At 36.3% G+C, this 23,211-nt stretch overlaps 1 protein-coding gene across 1 annotated transcript in view; it reads right to left on the reverse strand.

Moving 5' to 3' along the window:
* Positions 1–2,286: 2,286 nt before the first annotated feature.
* Positions 2,287–23,211, reverse strand: part of LOC100549719 (dynein heavy chain 5, axonemal-like) — a 28,701-nt gene continuing 7,776 nt past the window's right edge. The window contains exons 9-15 of the mRNA XM_031552806.1: positions 21,138–21,316; positions 12,913–13,100; positions 11,569–11,763; positions 7,309–7,443; positions 6,120–6,309; positions 3,782–3,999; positions 2,287–2,920 (exon numbers count right to left, since the gene is read on the reverse strand). Coding sequence (XP_031408666.1) covers positions 2,579–2,920; positions 3,782–3,999; positions 6,120–6,309; positions 7,309–7,443; positions 11,569–11,763; positions 12,913–13,100; positions 21,138–21,316 — 1,447 coding nt within the window. The 3' untranslated portion in view covers positions 2,287–2,578. The remainder of the gene's footprint in view (positions 2,921–3,781; positions 4,000–6,119; positions 6,310–7,308; positions 7,444–11,568; positions 11,764–12,912; positions 13,101–21,137; positions 21,317–23,211) is intronic.

Consider the following 23,211-nt stretch of genomic DNA (forward strand, 5'->3'; position numbering starts at 1 on the left):
GATCAAATTAAAAAAAAAGTGAGCGTGATCAAATTTAAAAAAAAATAATGTAAATTTAATTATGTTAGTTATTTCAATTCTTTAAAACTGTCTTGGATAATTATTTCAATCAGATAAGATCTATAGATTACAGATAGCAGAAACATTTGCAGATTTAAAAAACAATGGTACTATAACTTTAAGAGAGCAGAGACATTGGAAGGCAATGGAAGTTAACATGAAATCACTCTATGATTCTGTGATTGAAATTACTCTCAAGCAGGGAATGTTACTGAGAAGGAAGCACAGAGACCAGTATAAAACATGCCATGGAAGTAATAAGGACTCAAAAATAATCTTAACTCACAATAAGGGTGGAGCCTTGCTTCTTTCTTTTTTTTTTTTTTGTTTTGGTTTGTTTGTTTGTTTTGTTTTTCACTTTATCGCTGTCTTTTACATAAAAGCTAGTATCTTGCAGGAATATTTCACTATTCATAAAAAGAATTAAACTCTTTACATTAATTCATAACTATTATTCTCTGGGACTTCCTCCTACATAACTGCTATTTGCTCTACCTTTATTAATGATTATTTTGTCCAGTATATAGGCTTTCAACAACAAATTCTATTTTCATTACCAAATATGATCACTGGGGATTTTTTTAAGCAAACTGGAATTACTGAAGCAAGTATCTTACTCAATTTTGTTAATTTTTCCAATTTAGGTTGTCTTCACAAGACCTCTATAGGTATGCTTTAAATCTGACTCTCCTTAGTTACTGTATTTCCATCTACAGCCTAATCTTCATTTTCTTCAAAAAAAGAAGAAGAAGAAAAAAAAAAAAGATATCTGGAAGCTGCTTATATATGTGCTTTTCTTAATACTAGCATTAAATTGACTTGGCTCTGTATTTGGGCTTTGACACCATTGTTAAAGCACCTTATTTCACAAATTTTCTTTTAGTATTTAGTTATCCATTTTTTTATACATGGAGGGAAATACTAACTGTGAAAAGAGATATCTGAATACAAAAGTAGCGTCACCCTCATCTGTAAAATCACTGTCATCGCTTCTATTATGTGAGCAGCAAAGATAGCTCATTAGGAGTGAAAAAAAGCTGACAGCATGACAGCTTTCATTTACATTTCGATAGCTCCAAATGCAGCCTTCAGCACAGAATTAACTTCATATTTCACTGTATTTTCATCTCTCAATCTAATAAAATACATATTTTTCAGGACTTTATTGCTATTGCTTCAGGCTTGGGTATTTTAAATGTTATTATATTTTCAGAGCAAGTTTTAGCAAAAAATATAAACAGAACTGTAGCAAAGAAGCAGTAAATTGACCCACATATACATCACTTTGGAAGCATATTTTAAAATTCATTATCAGAATTGATTCTCTTTCTGCTGCAGTAAATACTATGTCATATCATTATGTTTTTGAGGTAGAACAAAATGAATAGCTTGTTAAACATCAGTTATGAAGTGAACAGACATTAAAATGAAACATATCTGTGAGAAGACGTTTGTTAGCATTCTAGGCATTCCAAAACATAACACAAAAATAATCTTTCTGAAAATGTCACTCAAAGTTCATTATAAACAGCATTTTTAAAATCCAGCAAAGAAAAAAGATATTACAGGAGAAGCCTTGGTGAAATCTGACTCAACTCACACAAGAAGATTGAAGAAGAAAGCAAATGGGGAGAGAAGAGATATCAACAAGCTGCATTTGTTCCACAGATTTTAAGTGAGGAAATCAAAAGATTACAGAGCTGAAAGATTAAAAAGTAATTATTTCTATAAACCTTTTCAAAGAAAAATTAGTAATTTTTTCTAACTGAAAAAAATTATACTGCCAAGATTATTCTTTAGGGCTCTTGTCCATCATACTAATGAAAACTTTTGAAATACTCAGTATGCTAGGGTAAAATAGAGAGAAAGAATGTTCTGAATTCTCCCTGCATATCTATTGATCAAACCAAACTTAGTAACAGAATGTATCAAAGAGATGCCATCTCAAAAATCTCTTCTGGAACAAATGCACAGATTATGAAATCAGAAGGGATACTGCAGTCACTTCTATAGAAGTTTAGAACATCACACAGCATCGAATCACCCTCAATTAATTTGAGCTACCACATCTCATTTAAAAATACATTAAAATAAATAAGGGACCAAATGCATTCTTGTTACAACTGAAATTGAGAAAGATTACAATAGCTTGAATGAAGCTTAATTTCTTCTAGATCTTACTTTTTCACATTAAAAAAAAGTATATAAATATATCCACTCCCTTGGTGTATCCTAACAAGAACTAAAATTGCAGTAACTATTACAAAAAGAACATTTCTGTTTTGACATCACCATAAAATAATCATGGATTTAAAAATTCACTGCCAAATATCCTACGCAGACAAAACAAAACATCCAGATTATTCATCTGATATAGTCTCACTTGTTCACTAATGTTAGAGATCTTTTTTTGTTTTTAAATCCTTCATTCTTATTTTATTACATAAATAAACACAAGTAAATAATCGAAACAACATTTAGGATTAAACAATGCATCATTAATAAAGAATAAGGAATGTCATTTTTTTTTTCTAAAATGATTAAGTACCTGAAATACAGCACTAAAGCAATTCCAAAGAACATCAGAGTATGTACTAGGCAGTGTTTGCAGCCAAGCCATTAAAATAGGCTTCCAATCTAACACTGAAGAACTCATGAAGACCATGCCATTACGAGAAACTGTTGCTGGGGAAGCATTGTCAATGTTGTGAGGTTCAAAAATAATTTTGCAACTGGGGGACATTGGAATACGATCTCCATTGGCCAAAGTCAGGGTCTTATTGTCATCCAGAACTGAGTTCAGGTTTTCAATCCATATCGCATCAACAGGCCCATCCAAAATTATCCAAATATGCTCACCCTAAAGAAAGAGACACACATGCAACTTCATGTAAACTGACCAAAAATATCAAAAATAGACATTTAATCTCAGAGGATGTGCTCTTGGATATAAAATCATAATTTGCTGCTGACTGGCTCAGTATGTACTGCAGTTTTCATAAACTGCTGAGTGATTGAACCTTTCTTTTTTTAAACTGTGCCACATTAAAAAAAATAATAATAATAAAAATCAAAGAATTGTGAAAAACAAGAGTTTGGACTGCTCTAAACATAAAGCTCTCCCTCTCTCCTACAAAAAAGCATTAGCAAACCCATCATTCATCAAGGTGGATTAAAACATTTCCAGTTAAATTAAGTCAGACAAGGCACATGCTCCTCATGGGATGCTACTTAGTTTTCTGATATAAGGCTTCCTACTGTATAAATGAGAACTGAATAAAACTGAAACTTCTTAAGATTTGAGTGTTATATTACACAGTGAAACTTCATGTGCAGGTGCAATAAAAGGATTTGGAAATAGAGAAGTAATGACATAAAATCAGACAGGAGAATATTACCTTTCTTGTCATGTCAAAACATGAGTAGCTCTTGCTTTTGAATTTGAACAGTAGGACTACGTGATTACAGAAGGAAGCAAAACTCTTAAAATATATTTCAATTCTGGAACCTCTGGAGCTTGGGAAGCACATTTCTCTTTGGCATACACACATAATTCTGACTTTGGGGTACATTCAGCTATTCAGATACAAAGCAAAACTAATACTGCATTTTCCCATTTGAATTTGTAACAGAAGATTTTTCACATAAATGACAGATAATGAGATCTTATGGAAATAACAATAAATGCCCTTATTAACTATCACAATAGAATACCCATTACCTTCTTTGCTTTTAAAGTTTTTCTCCATAATGTAGAGAAAATGCCATCTGTCCAATCATTTGTGGCAACATCAAGGGTACCAAACATCTGGGAAGCTGTGATTGCCTTTGGGTTCATTCTCATCTCTTTATGAGGAGCACCACAATCTGTCATTGCTTTCATCAAAACATTAATGCATTTGGTCTTTCCTGCACCAGTTGGACCTAGAGTCATCATACCTTAAAAACAATACAAACATGGTTTAAAATGAAATATCATGCTACTATTTAATGATCCTTTCCACTAGCAATCCTTGTTTTATCCAAAAGCTAATACAAAAAAGATGTTTCTCTATAAATGCCTGGCCTATTATGACAGGCAAGTCTATGTGGGTCTGCATTCTCCCTCAGGCAGTTCTGTTCCTTTTTGTAATTGGGAAACACAACTGCCTTTTGATGTTCACATGCAATGACATTGACATGACTGGTGGTAAACAAAACCAGTAATTTCTAAATGCATTTAATGAGTAGTTCCCAACATACACTAAACCAAGAAAATCTTTCTGAACCACATAAAACTAAAATATGCACCTGCATCTATCTACAATGACTCTTGACTATAATGATACATTTTTTCTTACAAAAATAATGATAGTAGGCACACTTTTAATTTCATCAGTATATATGCGTATTGTCTAAGGAAGCATGTCTTCAACAATAAATTAAGCCTACAGCTGATCTTCTTTAGTTTATTTTCTACATGAAGTATTTAAGAGTTCCAGAGTCTGTTCAAAAGCAAATGAACATTCAGAATGAAATTTCCAAAGCCTTCTATGGAAGCTTGGTAACTTCTGTTAATCCTAGTGGCAAATGGACAACACAGACCTTAGCTGGCTTTATAAACATCTTCAATAGAATGAAGGAACATCAAACCCAAATTACAGTCCTAATCTTGCACAATACAGAATGCCTGGTATGTGCATGTGGGTTCTTTATTTGCACACATTGCCTCTATTCCAACCAAGGGGAACCACGTTTTACAGATTTTTCTTCATTGCGTAAAATCCTATGGGGATCCATAAATCCAATGGTGTTTTTCCAATATGAGCAAGACTATGCAGTAAAAAAGCCCTGGCATCTAACTGTTAGGTCAATTGGAGCTGCATGACCAATGGAATAGCAGGCATACATGGAAAGAGGCATTTAGACAGAATGCCACAGTGGAGAAAGCACAGAGATCCCATGGATCTTCTTGCTGTGGAGATGTTCTTCAAACAGCTTCTTCCAGCAAGAGGTATATCTAATCACAATTTAAATCCTGGAAACTTTTATGATTCCTGTATCAGTGTTATAATTTGATATGGAACACCGAACCCAGCAGTTTGGATGCAAATTATATACTCAACCAAGTATTAACTACTAGTTCCTTCATCTAATCCATAATCTGAAATAATCTTTTGAGGCATTAGCTCTCAGACTATATGTGAGCAAGTATTTCCTTCTATTTGTTCCATTTGCTTGAGTTTACTGTTCACTTACTGTCACGCTAAAAGAATAAAAAGGATGGCTTCTTCAATGTAGATTTGCTACTTTGCTACTTCATATTTTCTCCCTCATAGACTAAAATGCCTAGATTTTTAAGAGTCTTGGAAAGCATTTCAAAAGAAGAATATTTCTTTTCAACTATGAATGGCAAACCTGTTCATATTAGCATCTTTGGTATTCTTCTTAGGACTGGGTTTTATTCAACAGCCTCTTGTGGACTATAAACATGACAAGTATAGAAAGCCTGACATTGGAACGGACCTGTGGAGGCCATCTTGTCCAAACTCTCTGCTCAAGCAGGTGGAAGGCTTATTTCTTCTCAGACTCACTGACCAGATTTGAAAAAAGAGCACTTGGAATTATTATAGTGCATGCCTACTAGAATCTATGAAATTAAAGACCTAAGTAATTATTTTTGTAATCTTCTCAGTATCACTACTTCACAGTAACGTTAAACATAAGCTTCAGGACTGACCACTGAGAGCAACTGTGATTTTCAGAATACTGAACAAATTCAGACATCTCTGAATTTGAACAAATATTCTACATTTTAACTTGTACTACAGAAATTTCAATCATTCTGAAGGCTACCTTCTTATTTCCCATAAAAATGTAATGCTACAAAGCTAAAAATTCACTGTGTGCATTGCACAGTGATAAAGAGTCCTAATACTTTCCTATCCACATAAGCTTTAAAAATGACATCTGTCCAATTTCAAAATACATTTTTTGTGAAAATAATCTACACTCTGTACAGATAATATAAAAACTTTATTGCTTTTATGTAGCCTCAAAACCTCTTCTCTCATGCTAACCATGTCGGACTCGTTGAGTTTCATACAGCTGAATGAGTTTAAGAATCCACGGTGGATGATGGATAAGCCCTGCTTTCTCTGCTTGTTTCTGAATGGCTGACTGTAGTTCAGGATACACTGCTTTATCCAGAGTAATTCCAGGGAATAGGTCATTAATGAGACTCATAAATAAAGGTTCATCTTCATCCACCTGTCAAGGATAAAGTAGGGAGGAAACATATTATTTATTAACTGAAATTCTTATTAGAGCTGTAAACACTATTCAAGAACATGCCATTTAAAAGACAGTAGTAGAAAAGTGTGTATTTTCGAAAGTAAATATTACACATCTGATTTATTAAGTGAATTTCATACAATGCAATCACAAGTAGCAATTTCTAAATTAAATACTTAAGGCTCATAAAAATGTTAACATTATAATGCAGTTTGTATCAATATAATCACACACGTTTCTCAATTTGCTATACAAGTCAGAAAGATTTATTAAAATTGTATTTTCCCTCAGATTTCTTATGATCTTTTTCATTCTGTAAATCACTGAAGCATGCCTATAGGTTTGATTGCATGTACCAATGAGCTAAACAGATTAACATCAGAAACAGTGTAATTGGTTCCCATCACAGGACTGGCCGCCAGTGTAAATACATGGACTCTAGATATGCTATAACCTTTCAATTACAGCAATATAAAGAAAGGATTAATACTTTAAATAGTGATAACAAGACAAACTACACTATACAAGGAAGTGTTAGCTGCTTCCAGGTACTTCATTCATTGTAATTCTTATAATATTCTAAAAAGACAACAGACTCCCAAAAAATGTTTAAATTGAAACTCAGGATTAAGAATCTTCTATGACATTATTAAAAAAGTAACACAATGTATTTTTCCTTTCTCTCCCTTGATGGGGTAGAAAGAAGAAAAAACAAAAGGCAGTTAGAGTAAGAAGTCAAGTCCCCTAGAACATTGATATTTCTGATTATTTCTCCACCTAATGTTTCTGATGTGTTTTCCTCTCTTTAAGAAATAGTGCTCTCACTATAACTGTATTCGGATAAAAATAAATAATCTAGTAGAAAAAAATGAAATGTATCCAGCTGCTGAAGAAAAAGAGCTTTTTGAAATGCATAATGCACTTCACAAAGTCTAATAAAGTACTGCTTTGGAAAAGACATTAGTGTTACAATACCAGTTTGGAAAGGTTCATGTCTCGCAGAACTCTCATCACTACAGTTTTCTCTGGCTCTTTGGGATTAGATCTTTTCACTGCTCCAAGTGTTCTTAAAACAGACAGGATATTTCTTAGTCCAAAGTCATAGTGAACCTTGAAATGATATATAAGTACAATTGGTACCACAAACACTGAAGAATTCAATATCAAGAAGGGGCTGAAAAGTATATTAACTAAAGAAATCTCAGATATTGAACTTTTAAATACTACAAATTTCACAGCTTTTCATCTTTTAAATTGAAACTCCAGCTCTGTTGCTATCTCATCCTGAAAATATTTTCCAGTGTTGCATGTCAACGCCTGCCAAGTCTCCCTTTTGGTGGTACACTACCACATTCATGCATCATCTGTAACAAAGCTGCTGCTTCTATCATTTTCCTAAATTCATAATGTGTCAGATACACAAACAGTAAACCACAAGTCTTCAGACTACTTTTCATTACCTGCACACGTAAGAACTGCTATTATCTCGACACGTGGGGTATTGGGATTGGTAACTAAAAGAGCCCATCACTTGCTGATATAAAAAGAATGCACTGAAATTATACAGGTACAATTTATTTATACATAAGCCTATCTTATCCTATAAATAATCTCAATTCATGTTCTGTTATTTTCATAGCAACTGAGGTATCTCCACAAATAAGATATCTTCTAACCTATATACAATTATTTTTAATGTTGGATTCACAATTGTTATCACTGACAAACTGGAACAACACACTGAGTACTACTCAAAACTTCAGCAGTGAGCAGTTAACTGGTTATTACTCATTAAGGTTGTAGGGGATATCAAGATGGTAAAAAATACCATAACTACAATTCAAAATAACTGAGAAAATTCAACAAATGATCAACAGAGGATGAATTTAAATAAAGAAAAGTGAAAAATACTGCAAGGAAGATGATACCCAACTGCAAAAAAAAGAGAGGAAAAACTCTTCTTTATTGAGGTGAAAATGAATCAGATGCAGAAAGCTTTCTGAAAGAAAGTATGCGTCATGGGACTCAAACCACAGATTCACCAGTCACATAAATCTACAATTATACAAGGTAATAACAATGCAAGCAATCCTTTTGGGAAGGTTGAAAAAGACCTTTCCATTGCAGTTGGCACTTTCATACTGTGCCCAAAAGTTGGGTTCCACAGTTGTAGTCGAACCTACACTGAAGATTATCTAGAAAATAAAGATATTAGCCAAATATAAAACATGCTATATCATGAAGAAGTAAAAAAAAACTTTGCTTTATAAGTAGGAGGAGTAAATATGTAGTACATAGTTAGAGTTACAATTAAAGTCTTCAATGTGCAAACAATTTCTGCAAAGAGGAAAGCAGAAGGAATAGATAGGAAAAGAAGCAATGTATTTAATTACAGCATGGGAGATTCAAGTCAGCTTTATAGCTTTATGGAAAACTTTGTGACCATAAGGAAAATCAAACTTTGGAACAGACTGCCTGGGAAAGTGCATGCTGTCTGTCAATTGCAAATGTTAAGGAGAGTCACAAATATTTACAGCAAATTATTTAGCTAAGAAAACAGCCTCAGTGGTGCCAAGTGACGACAAGCAATAGGCAAAAATGGAAATCCAAGAAATTCCTGTTCAATATCAGAAGAGTTTTTCGTCCACTGCAATAGCAGTCAGACGCTTCAACAGCTTGACCAGAGAGGTTGTGCTGTCTCTGTCCTTGGAGATACTCAAAGCCCACCTCGATGAGGTGCTGAGCAATTTGGATATATTTAAGCCTATTTCAGCATGGATACAGGACTCCTTCCAAACTTAAATCTTCTTTGACTTTATAATTGTATATAATTTATACATGAGCAGGATGTCCGAAGGGCTTCTGAGAGGCACAGGCATGACAAAGTAGCACATTGCCATGGTTTTGTACAAAGCTATGCTTCTTGGCTTCTACTGCAGAGTACAGAATCATGATGCATGAAGTAAACTGCCAGGACCAAAGATCAATGTAGCAGGCTTCTCTGGTCATTACTGAAGAAATGTTAGAGAGTCCTGATGGAATTATAAATTCACACAGGAGATTGTTTTCCACGGATACACTAGCTGCTAAAATAAGAACTATGTAATTTAAGTTATTAAGTGCGATGAAAGGGTAACATTCAAATGTATCATTGTTGTGTGGCTGGGTCTCAGATTTGTGCCTGTGTGCACAACCAGTATACTTGGTAATTATATTCATTAACAGTAAGGAACGCCTTTGCTAGCATCAATGTAGATGAGACAAAGGACTGACCTAAGACAGACTCCTTCAAACAGTTCCCTCTACACCTAGGCCAACTGAGAGGCAGCACTTATATGACTCAGTATGTTGATTAACATGCTAAGTGGAGAATCCCATTGTCTCCAGAACTCCAGGGCAGTTTCTGCTGCAGAAATAACTATACACAGAAACTTTCTGCAGATGCAGCAATGGTCACATAGAAAAAAAAAACAAAACAAACAAACAAAAAAAAACTGTAAACAAACGAGACAATCAAAGTAAATTTTATATACAGTTAAGACAGTCAGTAGCAACGGATCATTGTGTCTGAGCACAGTAATGATCACACAGGATCAGAAGTCACCTGTTCAGGGAAGTTTCACTCGATTCAGCTAAGGACTACATTACAAGAACCCTTGTAAGAGAGCCATTCAGTGATTCACTGTGTGAGTGTTATGAAAACATCTCAATACGGTTTCGTGGGGTGCTTGCTTGGTTGACTGTTTTGGGCTTGTTTTGTTTTGTTTTGCAGGGGAAGGTTGGTGATTTTGTTGGTGGTTTTGGCAGGTTTGTTTTTAAGCACTCTCTCAAAGTGTGCCTGTGCAATAGTTCCAATACTGTTCCCTTTATGCAGTTCCAGTGTGACATCAAGAACAAGGAATGCACTTTTGCTCAGGTAGATGGTGAAGTCTGTGATGCCTGCACAAATGCCTCATCTACAGAGGAGGAAACAAACATGTCCAAGACAAAATGAATACAAAAACTGAGACAATGAGAAATTTTAATCCTATTACAAACAAGCTTGAGGGAAAAGAGAGGTCCATATTCAACATGCATGAGAAAATCTACGTTGCTAACTGCTGAAACTGTGTGCTTATACAAGTTTTTCTAAACAATGTCCAAAAATTCCGCTTGAGAGAGGCCTCAGAAAATTATTCTCAGAAATGCAGCCCATAAGCCTGATAACTACTAAATGTATGAACATGGACAGAATTGAGGGAGTAAGATGGACAGCAACAAATCAATTAACACAAATAGATGCTACAATACCCTACAGATATAAGGTGATTCAGATTGCCTAAAAACTAATTTGAAGGCTGAATGGAATCACCTTGGGCAATTTACAAAGACAGTAGTGAATATATGATTCTTCAGAAGACAGTCTACAACATGCAGCCGGTGAGCCAAACTCTCTCAGAAAAAAAGAAACCAGAGAGAAATGAAAATGAGAATCTAGTTTGGTTGGCAATATATACTGACACAGTGAAATCACCAAGGGATGGAAAAAGAATGAGAAAATCCAAATCTATACTTTGTTATTTTACTTCTCAAATAATACGGACAATATGATGCTTTACCATCTCATTCCGGTGTAGTTGAAGATTTCTACACAGAAGCCAACAAAGTCTTTGGTAAATATGTGGTATAGATGTGGACTAATATAGTGGAGAACACAGTCGGTATGTACAGGTACATTAGGATTCAAGAGGAGCAGGCTTCTCATTTGAGCTGCAATTTACCTACTATTCGTATCATTTCTCTTCGAGACCCTCTAGTGGACAGTCAGCACTCAGCATTCAAAAGATAAATACTAGTTCTGCTCTTAAATGCAGCTTTGTTCTTTGCTTCTACCAGGCAGTTTTCAGTTATTTAAAATTCATACACTGTCTCTCCAATACATCTAGCCTTTGTAAGTGAGAAGACTGAAAAAACTGTCCTTTACAAAGCTCTTTACAGCTCTGTACACTATTCATCCTATCTTTATCACTATCTGCATTCTGTTTAAAATCACAAACTAAACTTCCTATCCTATCAAACTAGTTTGAAAACTAAAAATAACACAATAATTTCAAATTCTGATGCTGGAACTTGAAACTGAAAACCTTAAAAAATGACTACATTTCTGAGAGTCAAAATAATTATATATTCCATGAAAATATATTCTCCACATTCCCTTCCAGTGACAGCTTAGAGTTGGACAAATATTTATTTTACCTGTTTAGATAACTGCTCTTCACAGAGCTTGTAGAGTGTATAAAATTTTCGACTAAGGATTTGGTTGTCTCGGAAACCAGCACTTGCCAGCTTGACTCGCATAATAATGCCACGGTCAGGCACCATCATAGCAACTGTACGAAACTGAATCTTCAGATTTTCTGGAAGCTCCTGTCGTCCTGCGTAGCCAGGGTTCTGAGAAATGAAAAATATAAAATAAAATCTTGCTTGATGACAGCAGGATAGGAAGGTTTATCTTTTTTCGTAATTATTTTGCAAACACAGGTGCACATGCCAGATCACACCAGATAACTGAAGCATGTTACAATTACACGTTACTACTAAACTGTCCAAATATTGCAGTTCATGAAGTACATGGTATCACATATGGTATTTTGAGATGCCTAAGACACACAGATCAAAACAGGCAACCGCTTACACATTATATTGGAACTGTTTTAAACAGTTAGCTCCTCAGGGTCCTGATAGCATTGCAGTGCTGAAAGTTACTTTCTTAACTTCAATTGACCCATCCGATCTTTCACTAAAGAAGTCTCTATGACTACCATACGGGTCAGCTCTGAGAACAGTAGTCTCTGGCTATGCAGTAGAAACTTCTTAAATTCTTCCAGCAGTTTTCAAACAACATTTTCTCTAGACTTGGTATGTCACAAGTTAATTTGTCAGTTGTTTGTTTTTTTTTTTTCCCCAAAGTAAAAGGACAACATTAACACCGTTTCAAATATAGAAAACCTGAGAATAAAGGAAAATGTTTTAATTTCAAATTGTCCATATGTAGCCTAAGCTAAGGAGATGGGAGTACAAAGAAGCTTTTATGGCATTCTTACACTTTCTTGTTTCTTTGCCGCCTGCACTGACAGAAACAATCCAGTCCACAGGCACCAAAGATAAATCTTAGGGAGGTCAGTGAATCAGAGTGAAGGTGACTTCCTTCATGCTGTCATAGGGAAAAATTGGAGTTAAAAGCTCTTGAGAAGTGGTGAAATACTGACTGAAACATCTAGAGTAGTCCTTCCAATAGCCAATTACTTCTGTTCTATTTTGATAGACTTAGACTAAAAATATTGGATGGCTGGATTTAATCTCAAACTGTCAAATACTGAACTAAAAAAACCTTAAAATATGTAGTTATGACTGCATAAATCAAGTCCTAAGAACCAGTTAAAAATATGGGCAAGCGAAAATATCATTATTTGAGAAAATTATTATTCAAACTCACTGTTTTCTAAGAGAGTTCCAGTGATTTTATCAGGGATACTTTTATGGACAATGATATGGGAAAGATTTTCCACACTAACATTATTTATATACATATATACGTACCATAGTCAGAAATATGCCAAATTCTCTGTCCATGTCAACAACGTCACCATCAGTGAAAATGAACTGAGGTTTCTTATTTTTCTTACACTGAAGTACAATATATATCTGCTGAGCAGCTACTGATAAAACTGGAAGTTCAATGCGGTTAAATTCATCAAAGCAACCCCATGCACCAGACTGGGCTAAACCTAAGTAAGAGAAAACAAGGAAAATATTTGATTCAAAACAGTGTATCAGACCAAGTGAGAAGAATTTTCATGTAAAATATATTCCATATAACATAATGTAACATGAGAAAAACAAAGAATATTAACGCAGAAGAAAATGAGGAATAAAAACTCAAAATAAATTAGGCTGTAATGATACTCAGAAAAAAATTAGTCTTTCTAAGAAAGATAAATAAAACTACTCTCAAAGAATCTTACATTTCTACAGTAACCATAAGGTGGTAATCATCTAGTAATATTGTATATACAAGGGGTGCTCCAAAAGCAATCCTTCCTATTTTATCATGTTGTCCCATGATGTTAAAGACATCATGGTATAGGACAGTAGGGGATGAACCTTCCCTCCAATATCCCATTATATGTTGTTGCCATATGACAGAAGGCAGCAGAGGGGCAGTCTGACAGAATGGCATCCGACATGGAAGTGTGGATGAAGCAAAGGTGTGTTATTGAATTCCTCCATGCAGAAAAAAATGGCACCCACAGACATTCATCAACACTTGCTGAATGTTTATGGAGAACAAACAGTGGATGTGAGCACAGTGAGGCAGTGGGGTGGTGCGTTTCAGCAGTGACAACAGTGACGCGAAAGACAAGCCACATTCTGGATAGCCATGCACAGCTGTCACACAACAAAATGAAGAGTGTCTCAATCAGTTCAGCCATTCAGGTTGGTGGATTATGACCAGAGAACTGTTGATTGAGCTGAATAATGGCTTCACAGCATTGCAAATGATAGTGGCAATGTTGGCATGTCACAAAGGTTGTGCCTTGGTGGCTCCCACAAATGATCACACAGGAACAGAAATAAAACTATATGCAAGTTTTTTGGGACCTATTGACCAATACAGGTGTGACAGTTTCCTGCCACACATTGTTACCAGTGACAAGACATGGTGACACCATTACAAGCCAGAATCAAAATGGCAGTCTATGGAGTGATGACATGTGAATTCTTCAGTGAAGAAAAAGTTCAGGAAGCATATCTCAGTGGGTATGTGATGTGCACTGTCTTTTGGGGTAGGAAAGGGGTGATCCTTATGGATTTTCTGGAACTCGGACAAATCATCATCTTGCTGACTATTCTGAAGGCTTGAACTTGCAGTCAGGCCAGAGAAGCAGTTAATTTTCTCTTGCAACACGATAACACCGAGTCCCATACCAGTTTGAAGATCATGGAGCACACTGCCAATCTTGGCTGGACTGTCCTACCACACCCACCATGCAGTCCAGACTTGGCGCCTTCTGACTTCCATCCATTTGAGCCAATGAAAGATGGACTGCATACGCAACATTTTCCTAGCAATGATGCCATCATGGCAGCTGTGAACAGTGGGTCACTTCCGGTGGTGCAGATTTTACAAGCACAGCATGCAGACTCTTGTTCATTGCTGGTGAAAATGTAATCCCCTAAAATTAATTCCACAGCCACACCGCAAGACAAAAGTTAGTGAGCCTATGCAGGAATTTTCACTGTAATTGTCTTTCTTGAAACCCACAGCTGATCAGTGTTTCTTACCACATGGTTCCAGCAAGGTCTTAGATGAGCACCTGAACTAGTGCTACAAATGTGTTGCATAACTATTATGAACAGGTAGGAAAAGAAAAAAGAAAAAAAAAGAGAGTGGTTTTGCTTCTGTATTTATTAAACAGTAATACCTGCTCTTTGGGATGCAACAAGGAAAAGACCTAAATCTGGACATTCTCTAACAGCGACTCTGTTCCATATCATAACATCTCCTATACTTACTATCTGTATATCAAATTCTTTCTGAAATTGCTTTCTCTATAGGATGATAATATAAGTTCAGTTTTAGACAAGCAATTTTCCTCAGGGAAGGAAAAAAACACTGTAATGCCATCTGCTGTATGGAGTTGGGAAATCTTACAATCAGACAATATCAGTATTCAATAGCTTTGAGTTATTTGGTTCTAGTAAAACTATTTTATTCTGGTGGTGTTTAAGAAAAAATCACTTTAAAAATAAAAATAAAAATAGAAAGAAAGAACAAAAACATACATACACACCCCACAAACATCCAAGCAAAAAACACAGCAAGCAAACTGTCCACTGTAAAACAGCTTACAGAATTCAATTTTGTTGTGCTCTGTCATATGGGCATTAATTTCTGTCCACTCAGAGAATATAATATGCTAATCAAATACGGAAAAGGGGCAAAAGTAGAATATAAAAACCAAGAGCAGAGAGATTATTCCTTAAGTTTAAGAATAAAATCAGTACAGATATCCTGGTCCTCAAAGTGGGTCTAAGAAATGGCACACCCGATCTTCTGTACTCTCAGGGAGACTTAAAAATGTATCTCTGCCATGCAGTGTTACATTCCTTTCCTGGCCAGTCACAGCTGGGTGGCCCAACCTCTGAATGCTACAACATAGCTATGTTGCTTAGTACATGAACTAAGAACCCACACTCAAAAACTGCAGCCTGCCACAACCACCCCTGTTCTGACAGATGACCCAGCAAGCCAGGTGTCCATATCCTACGTGCTGCCTCATACATCACTCCATCTACCTAAAAATAGGGCGATAGTGCAGTAATTAATCATGACAACTATAAATTCTATTTTGCGCTGAAATGGCACTCTTTTAAGAGTGCAGAGCACACAGGAGTGATGAAATTCAGAGCAAATTCCACTAAAACAGAATCCTGGCTAGCCAAAGCACAGACCATGCAGAGCTCCATATGAATGTATTCACCTTCTGAATTAAGATAAAGATCAAATCCTACATTAAATATTGCATTAACCATCAAATCACAAAAAGGCACCTCAGGTAACACAGCAGTTACTTGACTCTATAAAAACAGAACCTAAGCAAACATGATTTTTATATTCATTCACAGACAACTACAGAAAGGTTTCCTAAAGTGTATTCACAGACACTTTTCTGCAGTAGTGATAAAGTATGTCTGATTTGCAGTTCCTGGGCAATTTTAATATTGAACTTGATATAATATAAAACTTGAAAACTCCTCTTTGCTCTTCAATAGAATGATGCATTACCTCTATTCCAGCTCAAATCACTAGTTTATCAGAACCTATGTTGTGTTTCAAGTTTAAAAATCAAAGCTATCAAAGGTAGAAGTCCGGGTCCCGGATATCTCAGCTAGATTATCTGGCTGTGAACAGATAAAGAGAGACAGGAAGACAGAGAAACAGGGAAACAAAACTTCATTTCTGAGTCAACAAGGTGATGGAATATAAAGGTTATCATAGACATGTTTGAAAATTCTGAAGAATTTCTCAGTGTGTACTCTTTAAAGTGCAATATATTTCACAAGAACAGTTTTGTTAGCCTGCATGAAAGAATTTCCACAAACATGCAACAAAGAATCTTTCCCCTCCTGACCTTTCTCCTCCTATTAACCAAAAAATAGCTCAATTCCTCCCCAGAGATAACACATCTATCCTTCGAGAAATATCAGATATGTTAAAGATGTTTCAACCCAAAAATTGTGATTCCAAGCCAGGCCCTTCCAAGCTGCAACCATAAGCCTAAAATAACTGTTGGCCTTCAGAAATGATTTCAAAAATCATAGAAATGTCTAGGTTGGAAAAGATCTTTAAGATCATCAAGTCCAACCATCTCCTTGACCTACCAAGACCTATCACTAAACCATCTCTCTTATTGCCTTGTCCTCACATCTCTTAAATAACTACAGGGATGACAACTCCACCACTTCCCTGGGCAGCCTACTCCAATACTTAACCACGCACTTTGTGTAGAAATTCTTCCTGATGTCCAATCTAAACATCTTGTGGCACAACCACTTCCTTATAATTTATCACTGATCATCTGAGAAAAGTGATTGATACCTTGCTTGCCGCACCTCCTTTCCAGTAGCTGTAGAGAGCTATAAGGTCTTCACTCAGCCTCCTCTTCTCTAGACTAAACAATGCCCTCAGTTACTCCTCAGAATCTGGGGAAGGGACTAGGCTTATTTCTCTGCACTCAAACAACTCAAAATCCTTTTTATAGTGAGGAAGCCCAAAACACACAGTATTCAAAATGCAGTCTCACAAGCATCACATACAACAGGGCTACCACTTCCCTAGTCCTGCTTGCCACACTGTTTCTGATATAATCAAGGATGCCATTGGTCACCTGAGTACTGATGGCTCATGTTCATTTGGCTGTTGACCAGCACTAGCCAGATTCTTTTCCGCCATGCAACTTTCCAGCCACTCTTCTCCAAGCCTATTCCATTGCACCAAGTTGTTCTGACCCAAGTAGGATCATTTTTTTCCCCAAACACACAATAGCTTGATCAACGCTGAAAAGATCACTCTGTTCAGCTAGATCCATTATCACATTTCTAGTCAATTTTCCTGAGAAGTATGCCAACGTACCACTTACAAATTGACTGAGGCACTCTGGACTGCATTAAAAAAGGATGGCCAGTAGGGAAAGGAAGGTGATTGTCCCCCTCTATTTGGCTCTTGTGAGGACCCATCTGGAGTACTGCGTCCAGGCCTGGGACCCCGATACAAAGATATGCAGCTCTTGGAGAGGGTCATGAGGAGGACCACAAAGATGATCAGAGGGCTGAAGCACCTCCCCTAGAAAGACAAGCTGAGGGAGCTGGGCTTGTTTAGCTTGGAGAAGAAAAGGCTCCGGGGAGACCTCATTTTGGCCTTCCAGTACTTGAAGGGAGCATATCAACAGGAGGAGAAATGGCTGTTTACACGGATGCATAGTGATAGGACAAGGGGGAACGATCTTAAACTGAGACAGGGGAGGTTTAGGTTAGATATTAGGAGGAAGTCTTTCACAGAGGGTGGTGACACACTGGAACAGGTTGCCCAAGGAGGCTGTGGATGCCCCATCCCTGGAGGCATTCAAGGCCAGGCTGGATGTAGCTCTGAGCAGCTGGTCTAGTAGTTGGCGACCCTGTACATAGCAGAGGGGTTGAAACTAGATGATCTATGGAGTCCTTTTCAACCCAGGCCATTTGATGATATGATACTCACAGGCATCATGGTCATCTGACCACCAATCTGTTGATCTCTTGTAACTCATATTTAACACTGGCATGCCATTAAATGAGCCATCCAGATTAACAAGGACACCTTATACAACATTACTTAGCTTAACAATATTACGTGGAAAATTATCAGGTCACAGAAAAACAGCAGATGAGGGAATTTGAGCCCTAAAACTGCTCATTTTCTTACATGTAGAAATTGTGCCCAGTTTTACTTAAAGATGACAATAAAAAGATACGGTTGTCACTATTGCCTCAAAAGAACTGGGAGAGGATAAGCTACCAAACTGCTTAGGATAAGAAGGCAGAAATAACACAATGACACAGAGGTTAGATTGCTGAGTGTAGAGAGATCAGTAACAGCTTAATCAACAAGGAATTGGGAAAAAATATGGAAGTATAAGAAGATAAACTCACAAAAGGAGCAGAGAGGAAAAAGACAACAGCTCAGTGATATCAAAGCTAAACTCACTTCAAGAAGAACCAAACTAACATTCCTTCTCCTGACTGATGGTTGCAGGTACAGCATGGACCCAGTAAATGACTGCGCTTCGAACTACTAACATATTTATCCTCAACCAGAAAGCAAACTGGTACCAGTCTACTTCTGTTTATTTTCAAGAAGCAAGATAATTTGGGTAAACTAAAAGCTGTGTATAATCCTATTTGCAAGTTCTCACATATACAATAAAAGTCATCCAACTAAAAATTGGCTCAAGGATCTGGAAGTTACAAGAGAAATTTGTGACCTATAAATACTGAAAGTATTTGTATGTGCAGGTAGTTCAATCTCTAGCTTAGAAATCTTTCTGCATTTGTTTGGCACTACATAAATGAGCAGTTTTCCATAGCTCCTGATCAGTAGGGGACTGTTTTCTATCTTCATATGCGATGATCTGGCCTTGGTTAAATACACAGTATATACCTTGGATAAGCACTATAATAATGTAATGTACTCAACACAAAAGTCATCAGCTTCTAGGGAACTTTTAACCGCATCTCTGTGTGACAATGGGATTCTGTCTTCCGCTCTCCAAAGGATCAGTTTCAGCCTTCTTCAAGGCAATGAATGCCTTTCTTCACCTTGAAAGAGGCTAAGATATACCAGCATCTTTGATCACTTCTGTCCCGGCTCATGGTTCACAGGAATAGAGAGAGGATGGAGGCTGACTGAGGCAGACAAAGCAAGAATAATTCTTTCTTATCTACGTTCACATTCTTGTAAACATTGCTAATGTTTTTGAATGTTCACTTATTGAGAAAGACATTCTGCAGAACACAGATAGACACAAACTTCAGAGCCACGATCAGAGGAACCTGGCAAATAGATCAATATTTTTCCCTCATTCTCTGTTCTGCCTATTTCCATTTTCTTTTTTGATACTGTCATTAAAGAAAATCAGCAAGTTAATGAGGCCTAAAAAATGTCTGTAAAGAATCAAAAGGATTAGGAGAAAAAACAACGAAGTCCAATGAAGCAAAAACAAGTACTACTTTTATCTCAGTTTTTAAATATGGACTACTGGTCAGCTTGATTTAACTCAGCCTTACACAAACCTAGTAAGGCCACAGGGAAGACAGAAAAATGGAAAATATTTTCACAATTAAATGCAAAATCATCTTAATCCAATAGTTTACGTGTTTTTTATCCCTATTAGAAAACCTTAACTGGATACTCTTAAGCTTTTAACAAAGAAAACTAAAGAAAAAAGTTACTTCAATTAACATTTTGGCCAACATTTCTGGCTTAATAAAAATAGAAATGATCTCCAGATTATATTGTAACCTTCAGGAAATGTCACAATAGTGAAAATTATTTTCATGATACCTTCTGTTTTTTATTTAACTGTCCACCATTTACAGAAAATGATGCTGTTCTGGGGTCCATATAACCCACTGCAACCACATACAAGAAAACAGGCATAATGGAGTTCACAAACAATGGATCATTTGATCCAATTTTTTGCAAATTTGATTTGCAAAACTGACTTCCAAGTTCTGTTTAATATGAAAACATCACATTAGCTGCTGTCTCATTTTCTAAGTTTCAAAAAATTTCTCGAGTTTGAAATAAAACAGTACAGCACTTTGTGCTGGTCTGCCTACTTTGTACAATGTCACTGAACTGTAGATTTGTTCTCTTGTTTGATGTGAATTGGGAAAGAGAGGGCTGAATACTCTCCCTTAGGGTGGTTGGAATTGTCAACGGTTTATGGGCTGGTTCGGCCCAGTTCCGTGACTAGGAGAGAGGATGGATTTCGTGAATCCGCGCCTCCGGAAAAGGGAAATGGGACCCCAAAATAATTAAAAATAGAGGCAAGGATCTGAGAACAAACTAGTTTACTAAATATGGTATCAGAATGCAAGATAACACTCTATAATACAACATAATTAGAATTGAAGTTAATAAGTCAAATATAATGAGAGTGTCCGAAAGGTGGATAGGCCTGACCATAAAGCTGAGGTGAGATGTGTAGTCTGGATGAGCAGCAGGGAGGAGAGCCTGACAAAGAAGAGCATGTCAGATGACTTACCAAGGCCTTATATCTGTTCACCCTGAGCAGAAATGACAACAACACAGCGAACAGTCTTCTCGGGAATGTAGTTCTTCTCTTCTGGACAGGTACCCGGAACTTGAGCATTAACACTTTAACTCCCAGTGCACTACATGATATTATGATGTGGAATACCAATAACCAAAAATCATAAAACCATGACAGGAATTGTTGCATAAATAAAATCAGTAGAAAGGATGAAAAGGGAAAAGAAAACAAGGATGAAGTCCTCAAGAATTTAAGAAAGACTGGAAAGAGTGAAGGCAAAAAAAAAAAAAAAGAAGTACAAGAAGAATCGATCAAACATCAAAAAAAGCGTATATGCATCTAGAAATAACAGGAAATAGAGAAGGAAATATTTGACTAATCACTTCTAAGTCACTAGTGAGGAGACAGAAACATATGATTTTAAAATGAACAAGTCAGATTATTTCTTACCTTTATAGATACGACCCAATCCTCTGTAGTCCATTTGATCTGAACAATTGAAAACAACAACATACTTTCCCAGGCATTTGCCCATATCTTTAGTTGTCTCTGTTTTCCCTGTCCCTGCAGGTCCTGCAGGTGCACCACCCATACTCATGCCTAGGGCCTGTGCCAGAGTGATGTAACATCTAGGAAAAGAATAAAGACTTCTATAAATCCTTTTCTACTCTTAATTACTTGAAGTCCATTAATGTAACCACAACACTTGTATTATATAGGGCTGAGGAAAGGGGGAAAGGGGAAATGAGTGTGCTTCCCTGCAGTAAATCCTGTGTTGACATCTCCAGGCTTAGATCACAGCCTCCCCAAATAGTATGGAGACTACTAAATGGGGAAGTATGACTGCTGTTCTAACCTATAGCTCTAAAATTCCAGTAAGCCTATGTCCAACAATGTTAGCACTGTGATACTCAATAGCTTTATGATAAATCTGGGAAGAGACAAATGGTACCAGTATCATTTCCTATAAAATAATACAGTGCTCATTCTAACATAATAGCAGTAATAAAGCTTTATCACCTCATAAGCCAGTAAACAGTTAACAGATGCTCAGTTAACTGAAAAAAATATAATTCCTAACTGTTCTGCTACTGAAACTGTGGTAAGTCCATGAATAGTACAAATCCTGAGAAAGAGCACTTGCATTTCTTTTTGGTAATTGCCATGTTATGGTCTGTGTCTGACATGATGTTTAGGAGCACTCAATTTCAGTCGTGCAAGATAGCAAATGTATATTTATCATGTGATTCAGGAATGTTTCTGAACACAAGATCATTAGTCAAACAGCACTTGATTCCAAGGTGACTAGTGCAAAGCTTAAATGTCACTGCCTGAAAATTATCATAAACCCATGTAAGTCCATATAGTGGTATTAAAGTGGAAAAATTTTCTGAGGGGAATAAATTCTGTTTTCACGCAATGCGTAAAGTTTCCCACGCCAACACTAGAAAATATCCCTGCTTCAAACACTCTTTCAGTAGATAGCTACCAATCTCTGCAGCTCTGCTTGGATCTTGCAGGTAACCCCAGACAACTCTGGGATTTACTTATTATAGCTTAAGCTCACTTAAAAGACTCATTCTCTTCAGAAATCAAGTGAATTTTTAGTGTATATATACAGAATTTGGCAGATGTGTGTTTTATTTTAAAAGCCTGGTATCCAAGTAAATGATTTTAGTTCTCTAAGCAGCTTACTGGACAAAATTTTGTTTCAGAAATTGGCAAAAATCCAAAATATCACTTGTAAATAAAATCTTGTAGTACAGAGCACAGAGGCAATTCTGCATCAATTTAGCAGTATGCAGCTATTCTTCACATAACAAACAACTAAACACACACAGTATTTTGACATTCCTATCTACACTTAAAAGAACAAGCTTTGGCATCACAAATACAACTGCTTCTTGCCATGGTGAAGCACTATCAAATACTTCAGAAAATATGTACATAATGGAGTTTGTACTGTACTGTATAATTCTCCAGTAATAAGAATTTGTCCTTAAATTTTATTTAAAAGTGTTGGGGTTTTTTTGTTTTTGTTTTTTTGTTTGTTTGTTTTTTGTTTTTTTTTCCCCATGTTTGCAGTTTTGTCATTCTCAGTTTCTTGCTTTAAATTTATATCTCTACTGGCTGTTTGATGCAATTTCCTGAGTTACTGATTTCTCCCTAGAATAACTTCAAATTAATTATTTGCCATAATCCCAAATTCACATTCAACTATTAATTGACTGAAAGCAGCAACACACTGCAGATCCACTCTCCTTTAGTGATCGGTATTATGTTCACCTATATTCACCTTGAACACAGGTAAGTTTTCAATACCTACTTCAGCATAGATAGCCTAAGCAAACACTCAAAAGAAAAGTCAGGACCTCTCCATGGGGTGCCTGCTTTCCCTAACTAAATTATATATGAGCACTGGCCTCTGCTGTTCAGCATCAATACTGCAGCACAGTATTGCAAATCAGACTAAGAGCTCCAACTCACAAGAAAGTTAAAGGAAACAAGTAAGGCTCCAAGTACT

Source organism: Meleagris gallopavo, chromosome 3 (assembly GCF_000146605.3).
Source record: "Meleagris gallopavo isolate NT-WF06-2002-E0010 breed Aviagen turkey brand Nicholas breeding stock chromosome 3, Turkey_5.1, whole genome shotgun sequence".
NCBI classification, from domain to species: Eukaryota; Metazoa; Chordata; class Aves; order Galliformes; family Phasianidae; genus Meleagris; species Meleagris gallopavo.